The sequence below is a fragment of the Anoplophora glabripennis genome, unplaced genomic scaffold, assembly GCF_000390285.2.
Source record: "Anoplophora glabripennis isolate ALB-LARVAE unplaced genomic scaffold, Agla_2.0 scaffold1443, whole genome shotgun sequence".
Classification (NCBI taxonomy): domain Eukaryota; kingdom Metazoa; phylum Arthropoda; class Insecta; order Coleoptera; family Cerambycidae; genus Anoplophora; species Anoplophora glabripennis.
In genome coordinates, this window is record NW_019417517.1 from 8690 (window position 1) to 19850 (window position 11161).

An 11161-nucleotide genomic window follows, 5' to 3' on the forward strand; every position below is an offset into this window, starting at 1 on the left:
CACCTGCCAGCCTACTCCGCTGAAAACTTAATAGCAGCAATTTTAATGTAGCGCATTTATCTCAATAACAGAGGCCCGCCGCCCGCCACGCCGACATCACCCTGTACACAAACAACCCCACGCGCGGGGGCCGATCCCCGTCCCGCGCTTCGGGCTGGAGGGAGGGGCCACCCTCTCGCGCGCCAATCAGAACCTCGCTCTGAAAAACAAGGGAGCGTCGCGAAACGGCACAAATCCTGGCGCTGTCATCGCCGGTGGGCGGCCGGCAGTCGATAGAGTCGAGACGTCGCGACGGCGCACACTGCGATCCGTACGTCAGTCGGACGCGGGTAGCCGAAGGGTCGCAGCAGGCCGGGAGTGCGGGAAACATGATCAGTGCGGGCAGGGACGAGAAAAACGGGTTGGATATTGAGATGTTTAGGGTGCCGCCGATTTCCATCGACGATATACCGGACATGCTGCTGTGTAAGTGTTTAACTTAATTGTTTGTGTTTGATTTTTTTTTAATTTGACATCAAATAAACTAGTCACAAAAATTTAATAAAAAAAAAAAATTTTTAGTTAATTTTCTAAAGGCTGTAACATGGCGAAATATATTTGTAAATCAATAAAAAAAACTGAAATTTGAAGCTTGGAATTTCCAGTTTCAGGACCTGAAAGTAAAAATTTTTTAACGTTAACCACTTTTAAAAAATTATGAGAAATCCATCGAAAAAAATTTAAAATGTTTACTTTCCTTTCGAAAGTTCCACGGGCTTCAATAATTTTTTTGGCAGTCCCACCTATCAGATCTTTTAGTTTGATTCAGCTGTTTAAGTGCTTTGTAGGATGATTTATCACGGAATTATCTTCAGTCAAAACAAAAATAACCTCTTTGGCTTTGATAATAATTGAACTGATGATCGTACAGAAAATCTAAGCACGGTTTTGAAAACTTCAAAGTATTCTGTACAAGTGATTCTTTTCGTTTTTTTATAATAAAAAAATATAGATGCAAGAAACTTGAATAAAAAATGGGATATTTAATCGTTAAACTTGAGTTGAGATAACCTTTAAATAATGGATAGACTAACAATAAGTATATTTTCATTTTTTTTTTAACCTCAAAGTATCCCAAAGAAACCCTCAACCGCTTCAATTTTTCTTTCATTGTGATCCAAATTAATGAAATTGTTACTTTTGTTGGAATTAACTGAATTTGACACATGTTTTACAAGCTTTGTATTATATCAACATTCTTATTTTTATAAATGTATGCAAAATTTAAAATTAAAATATAAGAAATATAGTATTTTAGTTATAAAATCTATCCATTCAAGATATCGAGTTTAACAAGCTATATTTTTTCTGTAGCTCAAGCTGAAGATAAAATTATCAGTCCATGCTTTGAATTTCGCGAAAAGAATTTACAACTTTCAGGAGGAAGGAATGTTCATCCCATTTTTGTCACATCTTTAAAACAACCTGTAGAATGATTCTGTGTTGTTAACTAAACTCAATTTCTTTAAAAAGAGTGAATAAGGTATTCCTAACTTACTTTTTCTAAACGTAACATTGTCGTCATACCTTCATGAGATTCGATTACTTGCTGAAAAAATTGAAAATTTTGAATATAATCTTAATTTAAACTGACAGTCATAATTTTGAAATTATTTATTGTAGTGGCTATGGATATGAATGTTCATAGCAAGTTTAAATTCTGACTTTGACAAATGTCGAATATTTCCTCTGTTCTACAGCTTTCTGAACGCTGTATCTGGAATCGCCCTGTAGTATAATATAATGTGATGTTCGGTCTTGCACTAAAGCAACAGTCCTTGTTGCAAACAGCAATAAAACCATAGCTGATAATTATCACAGAAACAATATTTGACATTTATTAAAATCAAAACAAACTTACTGCTAATATTTCCATAGTCGTCTCAATAAACAGTTTCAATTTATTTATTTATGGCACTGTTTTTTTTCTTTATTAGATATTTTTCCGCCTGTGAACAAAATTTAAGAAATTATTGAAAAAACCTTTACGCCAAAGTCAGCCAAGGATTATTAATAAAAAGCAGACACATATGACATACAAAATACACATCATTATACAGGGTGATTCATAAATGGTGACCAAAAATGAAACCACGTATTCTTTGGTGAATTTTAAGGAGAGTCTTTCCTATAAAATTTTTATCTAGGACGCTTTGTTACAAAGAAACAGGGTGTTAAACTTCAAAAAATATTTTTAATTTTTTTAAATAATTTAAAAACTAGTAAGTGATTTTGGACAATGCTTACATAAATACCAATACCCAATTTCAAATTATTTCACTTACTAGTTTCTAAATTATTTTAAAAAATTAAAAATATTTATTGAAGTTTAGCACCCTGTATTTTTTAACGAAGCATCCTAGATAAAAATTTTACAGGAAATACTACCCTTAAAATTCACCAAAGAATACGAGGTTTCATTTTTGGTCACCATTTGTGAATCACCCTGTATATAGAGCACTTCACAAAGTTTGTTGTCGTTTTGAAAAACACTATTACATAAAATGTTTTGTTTCAAAGTAAGGTTTCATATTTTTTCGTTCGGTTTCTCATCGTAATTTAAAACTACTGCCCCTGTATTTTCGTGGTCTTCTAAACATTTTTTTAAATGCAAGCTTTCAAAATTCAACAAAATTTCTTGTAATTTATAAATTTAAGTTTGAATTGAATTACCATATTGTGTTTTAGTGTCTGCTGCTATTTTTCTAACTATATTTTTTTATGTTTATCAACACATTACTTAAATTTTGTTCACAGAAAGATCTTCGAACTACATCAATTTTTTTCTTATAGATACATCACAGTCCACGCGACATATTACCAAATTAACCTTATCGAGTGTATGAGGTACAATTTTTCAACACCCCTTACATGTTCACTTAAAACCGTTTATCGTATTTAGACAAAATTTCGGTTAAACGATTTAATTTGAGATCCACCAAAGCTCTAATCTGTTGCTCCACTCTAATCCTTAATTCTACGTAACTGAACATCTGTCTCTGTTCCAGCGACCATACCGAAATGTGGCGGCTGCCACGAGTTGATATTGGACCGGTTCATCCTTAAAGTGGCGGATAGAACTTGGCACGCGAAGTGTCTCCAGTGCAGTGACTGTCGAGTGCAGCTTACTGATAAGTGTTTCGCCAGGAACGGTCAACTCTACTGCAAGGACGATTTTTTCAAGTAAGCATCAGATCTACCCCGACGGAAATTAAATGTAGGAAAGAAAATAATTCTGTCATAAATAATGCACTTGGATGAAAATTTAAGTTGTGAACTGTTAGACAGAGTGCCCAGTACAAAATATTACATACTTCAAATACCTATTAATTATAAAATTTTATCTCGTTATCTTTTTTTCTTTTTTACTTAGAAAAAAAAATGGTACGGGCCAAAGTTCCAAGCCTTTATACAGACTGATTCAAAATTCAGTACAAAAAATTTAATGGCGTTTTTTTTAAGTCAAAATAAGACTTTTTTTACTATAAATGTGAGTCTACAAATTCATAGTTTTCGATATACAGGATATTAAAGATTTTTATTTTTTTCGATTTTTTTAGGAATAATTTCCAAATAGATTTGAACGTTTGACAAAAAAAACATGAGGTTCGGAGGTTTTTTAGGATGCTAAATTTAAATGTCATTACTTTTGACGCTGCTTGTAGAGGGCGACTTTTTTGCTACCCTGAATACTGACGTTGATGAAGAATTACATACACACTATATTTTCAAATTTTATAACTATTTACAATGAAAAATGTTTAAATTTATTTTGAACTCAGGAAAAAAGTCTTATTTTTATCTCGAAAATGCGCCTCTAAATTCTTTATATTGAATTTTGAATCAGCCTATATATTTTTTGACAGAACACTATATATTTTTTCATATTTGGATATAGGGGCTTTTTAATATTCAACTGACTAAGATTTGATAGGTCTATCTGAATGGCGAGTCTTAGAGATGTGGCTAATAAAATAAAATAAAGTTTATTATTAGAGATAGATCTGTCAAACCTGATATCATTCTAATCCTGTACTATAGAACATGTTTTATTTAATGAAAACATAGGTTTACTAAATACACTGGTGAAAGAAGATAACCCATCACCTGAAGTTTCTAAAAAGTCTAAAATGTTCAGTATTTTCTGACTCATTTTTGCGATTAAGATGATTTTTTTTAACTTGATCTGTTCTTAAAATACCCTGATTTGAGTCACCTTTTTATTTTTGTAATTTAAAGCAGATACACATGTTTATAACTATGCAGGATTGTATTACCTAAAAACTATTATACTTATCAACCTGAGCAAAAAGTTAACTTAAACTTACTAGGAAAGTAAAACTAAGGACTGGAATAGCAGGACCTGACAAGAGATCAAAAGGTCTAACGTTCAGTGTTCCTTCAACGGCTCATTGAAATTGGAGTCCTAATAAGATCTTGGTCGATGTTTTCCCATATTTCTCGTAACCTTTGACTAAGGTGCTTGTTGTCTGATTGGACAAAGAAAACTTCCCTAGGCTGTTTGCCCATTATATCCCTGATATCCTCTAAGTGATTCAGATCAGGGCTTCTGGCTGGCCATTGCATTGTGGAAATATTAACGTCGGTAAGATATTGTTCTACAATTTGGCAGGATATGGTATAAATTGTTTTTAAGTACAATATTTTTCAGACAGTGAAATCGTGCACAGTTTAAAAATGTGAATTCTTTAATAATAAAGTTAAGAATGTGAATAAAAAGGCCATTTTAAGAACAGGTTACAGTGTGATTATTGTTTATGTGTGTTATAGAAATCTTGTAAATATTTGTTTTTAAAATAACATCTGGAATTTAGTCAAAATTGAATCGTCAGTGAAAATCAGTACATCAGTATTTTCCACCCACCTCTTCCCCCTCTTTTGAGAAACAGAGAATGTTTTCCTTATCACATAAAAATTGCTATTTTGCTCTACCAAAATCCCAAAAATATGGCGAAAAACAAAAGACTATTGAAGATTGAAGTTATGAAATTATCTCAAAAAAAAGAAAAATTATAACTAAGGGTGATAACTTTTCATGAAAGCAAATTTGTTTTAAGATACTTTAATCTAATGCGGGTTATTTCGACCTAAAGCTACTCTTGAAGTATATAATATTCCTTACTGAACACCCTGTACAGGGCAAACACAACAGATGCATTTCAAAAAACAATTGTCAGTTAATTATATACTTTAGTTAAAAGTTCCAATAAATGTAACCACTTTGCTGTCATTGATAGCTTTATTAACTTCGATATCTGAAGTTCAAGTTTTATAGTATTCTTTTTCTTTAATTTCAATATCATTTTCCGCCTCGTCGTGCATCGGCCCACACATTAATTTTCTAAATTACTTTTGAAACCTTTTCCGTCCCGAAACCAAATCAGTCCTAATTTGTTTTTAACTGGAAGTGAGCCAAAGGCGAAGCCCTTTCAAAATGAATGAATGCATCTGCGATGTGGCTTCTGCAAATAATAAGAGAAATTGAAAGCACATAATTTAGACTGTTCTATCCCAGTTGTAATATACCGGGTGTAAATAAAAGGCAGGTCATCCTATTAACTGCACATTTTCGGGGACAAAATATGACGATTTAATCATACTTACCTATATACAAAAATACCTCCCTTAAAAGATAGAGGGTGTTTAAATTGTACTTTTAAAATTATTTTTTCGTAATTTTGAGGGGATACGATATCCAAGTCCTCAAGTATATTATTGTAAACGATGCCTAAAAGATAGACGTAGAACATTTTTTCTGATATACAATTTATGAATGTTGCAGTGTAAAATTTTATTAAGAATATTTTTTTACTCTTTATCATTTTTCATAAAACTCTTCGTTTTCGACATAAATTCGATTTTTGAACATACAACGTTAAAGATAGCCGCATATAAACGAATTGCACTTAAGTAACAGTTTTGCGTGACTTTATAAAATCGAATTTATCCCGAAAAAGAAGAGTTTTACAAGATAGTGTCATGAGTAACCTTTCTAAATAAAATTTCATGCTTTGACATTGAGAGAAAGCGTACGTTAATGTTTGTTTTTTGTTAGGCGTCGCGTCGGTCGTTTACAATAATACCCTTGACGATTTGGTTAATCACAAGAAGTACCGCTATTAAATTTCAAACTTATACTAGTTGAAAAGTTGACGAAGTTTATTGCGAAAAATAATTTTGAAAGGCCATTCTTAACACCATGGGCGTAGTTTTCTCTTGGAGGAGTCCAAAAATGTATAAAAAAAAGTAATTTTTGCCCGGACTTTACGCAGAAACAGGTAGAATTCTAAACGCCAATTTCAGTCAATTAGAAATTACATAAACATTAAAGTTCGCACAAGTTAAGCTATGCATATACAGGGTGTAAGAAGTTTGACTGTCATTACTTCAACATGAGATAGAGTAATCATAAATGAAGAAAAAAGTTGTATATAATAGGGACGTAAGATTAACAATTTTCAAAATACAGCGAGTATTAATATTGGGGAGTTTCATCACAATGTGACAACAGCGCTTAACCTGACGCTACACATCTGATGCATACCACGTGTGCACGCAGCAGACTTGTCCTACGGAAAAAATGTAAACAATAAATAATCACAGTTACCTAAATGTATTACATAGTCAGTAAAAACTGTGTGAAAAATTTTTTTAGGGGTCGGAGTTCCTCAAAAGATTTAAATGTTGCCCGTGTTCCGCAAGTCGTAAAAGTTTGAAGACCGCTGGCGTATACTCGGGGGGGGGGGGGGGTCCGGACCTCCTAAAACCCCGACCATGCTTAACACCCTGTATCTTTTAACGGAGGCATTTTTTTATTTAGATAAGTAGGGTTAAATCGTTATATTTTGTCATCGAAAATACGCAGTTAATGGGACGACCATATTCTTTGGTACACCCTGTATATGCTGTTTATGACATTTTATTCTCTATGTGATATATGGTTATAGATACGAGTTGACGGTGATTTTCCATAGTTTTTCGGATCAGTTAATCAGGTACCAACTGAAATAACTAACACCATTCGTCACAAAACAGAAACAATACTTGTAATGACGCTTCAAAAAAAAAACATCCTCAACTGTTGTCTAAAACCCGCGCCCGCCTAGGAGCCAGTAGCTCCGACAGCGGCGCCCTCTAAAGTAGAGTAGTTCAGATGTAACAATGCAGCTTGTGTATGTGTGGCGTGCTGTGGGTGCAGACGGTTTGGCACGAAGTGCGCCGGGTGCGAGCTGGGGATCCCGCCCACGCAGGTCGTCCGCAGGGCCCAGGACAACGTCTACCACCTCCAATGCTTCTCCTGCGTGATGTGCGCCAGGCAGCTCAACACCGGCGACGAGTTCTACCTAATGGAGGACCGGAAGCTGGTCTGCAAACCCGACTACGAGGCTGCCAAGACCAAAGGTAGGCATCATCCTCATCACCAAAAATCCAAAATCAATATCTCTCTTTTACACTTTATATACCATTACTGCCTATTACCACAAAGCCTGCAAGCTTCGCGCGTGACGTCACTTCATTAGTAATAGATGTAATACTCGGTAAAACAATCAATCATTAACAATATGGAACTACGTCTACGTGAGGGTTGCTTTCGGTGTGCAGCAAAATAAAATGCTGTTTCAACGGTAAAATATAAAAGTATTTTTATTAAAAACAAAGTTTGTGAAAAAGACGTGTTGTCGGAGCGAGCATTCGCTGGAGAGTCCCCTTGGTGTGGAGTCGTTCGTAGGTATTTGGTCCTTGGCGCCAATCTGTCGTGGACCTTTTCTGGAACCCTGTTGCGTCCCGCGTCTGTTTTTTGTCCATGCAACAGGTCCGGGTGGCGTCAGACTGGCGCTCTTGACGTAATACTTTAAAATGGGGCACTTGCAGACACTGTGTATCCACATAAGAATAAGCATATACTGCATATTTAATTGCCCCACGACAAAGAAAAAAAATTCAATGTATGATAGACTAGTCCGGTGTCTGTTTAATAAAGTTAGCTTATTTTCAAGGTTATTTGAAGGTCAACTCTTGTTTTGCCCGGATTCTGAAAGAGACAAATTTTACATTCGGTGACATGGTTATTTTTGACGATTTTCGACTGTCGATAGACAACGTTGCCATCAATTTTAAATTGTCAGTTGTGATGTGTGAATGATGTGTGTAATGTGTGTGTGATGTGTGGATTGTCAGTTGTGATGTGATGTGTGAAGTGTGTGATGACAATTTAATTAATCTTATTTTTAGCTGCTGAATGCCTAGACGGCGACCAACCCAACAAGCGACCGAGGACGACAATAACGGCGAAACAGTTAGAGACCCTGAAGACGGCATACAACAACAGTCCGAAACCCGCCAGGCACGTTAGGGAGCAACTCAGTCAAGATACGGGTCTGGACATGAGGGTGGTTCAAGTGTGGTTCCAAAATAGGTAAGAAATTTCGCACGACTTGTTCCTTATTGTGTTTATGCGTTTGTAGTGACTTTAGGTGACATTACTATTTAATATAATTAACAGAAAACCATTTTATCAGTCGCAACAAAATATTGAGTAATGTAAACAGTGTGTTTATTAACGGTAACAAAACGTTATGGTGTGTAGCTAAGATATGTGGTAAAATTAATATAAAAAATGTAATGCTTGGTCTTGGTGTTGATTGAACCTTTTATACTATATACTAAAGTCATCGAAAGACACTCAATACTTCTATCCGTAATGGTAGGCGTAATTTCAGGAGAGCAAAGGAGAAAAGACTAAAGAAGGACGCGGGAAGGACGAGATGGAGCCAGTACTTCAGATCGATGAAAGGAGGTTCGTCACCTAGGCACGACAAGCTGTTGGACAAGGACGACATGAAAGTGGATCTCGACAGTTTTAGTCATCACGGTAAGCATGTTTTAATTTACTTTGGAGAAGTCCTAAATTCCATCCCTGAGGCACTCCGTAATATTCGTTGCAATGTTATTTCCAGATCTCAGTGATGACAGCTATGGAACAGTTGTAAATATGGGGATGGATCAGGATGGCTCGTCGCCGCATAGTGGAATAGGAAGACCTTCCTTCCTGCACGGTGCTACCTCTCCTTCCTACCTACCTGGGCACACTCCCCCTCATGGTCATGACCATTTCTCTTCATATCCAGACCAACTCTCAGTCTACGCTAGTTTAGGTAAAAATAGAATTTCTAAAAGTCCTGTTTTCCAAAATACATGGCTTTGTTAGAATTTGATTAAAATAAAACATTTTATAGGTCAAGGCCACCCGCCAGGTTTGCCTCTCCCCCACAACATGCCCCCCGGCGCCGACACTGACATCAGCAACGACAGCAGCCCTCGGGGGTACCCAGACTTCCCCCCGAGCCCCGATTCGTGGCTAGGGGAACCGTCCAGCGCACACTACTGACCCCCCAATGTGCCCCCCTTTAAGTTACTCCCCCAGAGGACAGTCGTATTTGTATACATATTCAAGTTTATATTTGCAGTCTAATCGACAGAGGATGTGTGTGTCTTGGAAAGTGACATAAAGGAGAAGTGATTTATTCTCTTTATTTCAAAGATTATCGAACTTTTGGTACCAATATTTAAGTTTTCGCAGGATATTACAAGGGAAATGTTAAATTTTCTACCAAGAACAAGCAAAAATTTCAAACAGACAGTAAAAAGTTTTTTCTATGTCAATTTTGAAGAAAAAAATCGCTGGCGATTGCACTGTGACGTCATGATGGATGTACTGGAAGTGTCAGGTGCACAAAACGAGCAGTCAATTTCAACCGTTATTGTACAAATTTGTGGTTTTTTCCTACCTTGAAATTGGCTGTGCTAGTCCCAGATAAGCTGTACTGTAAAGTATCTGATCTAGTCAAGAAGATTAACAAAATGAAAGATATATAAATATATTATAGGTGTCTGTTTTGCTATTCTAGTCGTCGATTTATTTATTTTTGTTCAATATTGTTTTATTAAATTATTTATTTAAATAAATTATTAATACTGTTTTTGGGTTCGTTCCATTTGTTCCCCACCAAATACTGGAGCCATTTTGGATACTCTAGTATATTCTTTTCCATTAAGTTAAAGAATTATGGTATTTCGAATACTGTAAATCAATGAATTATATTATTTTATCCACCTTATATCACCTTATAATCGGACTTTTATCCTCACATATGAACCGTCTAAAGTAATACTTTATCCACTAGTGGAATAAAGTAACTTAATTTCACTAGTAGAACAATGAAAGAATAAAATTTAATTTATTTACTTATTAACATTAATATTTACATTTATAGTAACAGACATTTCGTTTTTGTTTTAACACATTTTACTTCCTTTCCGTTAATACGCATAACATCTGCCGAATTTTGTATGTCTCTTCTTGTAAGTATTTTCCTATATTTTCCTTGGATTTTCCTTGCAATATCAAGTTTGTTAGNCGGCTAAAGATAAAAATGTCAAAATTTGTACACGAGTAAACATCAACTGTGCGTTAAAAATAATGTGCAAACGGTTTCTTTCTGAAAAGCAGTGTCGCCGATACGGGTAATTGAAGGGGTACAATCGAAAAAAAATATGTTAAAAGAAAAAATTTATTACATTTCTAAACGGTTCTATAAACTCTAAAGGATACTATAAAAAATATATACTTATCGAAATTCGGTAGCATGTTCCATTTTCGAGAAAAATTAAGTTTCATTTTTTTTGCACACATAAAGAGGCACAAGTACATTAACAAAATATTAAATTGAAAGAGGACCTTCCCATTGATCAAGCTACCAACAATATTTACATTTAGTTGTAAGATTATAATTTTAATTTCTTACGTATCACATGAAAGAGTTAAATTGTAAAACATTTTATTAACTAAAAAAAAATTAAAATTTATTTTAAGTTTCAGTTTGTTGTAAACTAACCTTTAAAAAAGTAAATCAAAATAAACAGATTAAGGTAATTAATTAAATAAATGTGCAAACTCGAAATACTACAGTAGATACTGAAATTGTCCCCCACTTGCTTCTATGCAACTTCATTTTTCTCGAAAATGATACATGCTACCAAATTTCGACAAATATACCTTTTTTTTGTAGTATGCTTTAGAGTTTACAGAACCGTTTAGAAA

General features: G+C 34.8%; 1 protein-coding gene across 1 annotated transcript; it reads left to right on the forward strand.

The window, feature by feature from the left end:
- The first annotated feature begins 368 nt into the window (after positions 1-368).
- LOC108915294 (LIM/homeobox protein Lhx3) lies at positions 369-9448 on the forward strand. Its single transcript, XM_023456371.1, has 7 exons — positions 369-465; positions 3048-3222; positions 7250-7461; positions 8293-8476; positions 8781-8932; positions 9018-9215; positions 9297-9448. Exons 1-7 carry the CDS (start codon positions 369-371, stop codon positions 9446-9448), a joined length of 1170 nt encoding a protein of 389 aa, XP_023312139.1.
- Positions 9449-11161: the final 1713 nt, after the last annotated feature.

What these genes read in the sequence shown, in the direction of transcription:
- LOC108915294 (XM_023456371.1), top strand. Translation starts at nt 369, where the DNA reads ATGATCAGTGCGGGCAGGGACGAGAAAAACGGGTTGGATATTGAGATG. An exon ending in TATACCGGACATGCTGCTGT is followed by an intron (nt 466 to 3,047) that starts GTAAGTGTTTAA and finishes TCTCTGTTCCAG; the next exon opens with CGACCATACCGAAATGTGGC. An exon ending in CGAGGCTGCCAAGACCAAAG is followed by an intron (nt 7,462 to 8,292) that starts GTAGGCATCATC and finishes TCTTATTTTTAG; the next exon opens with CTGCTGAATGCCTAGACGGC.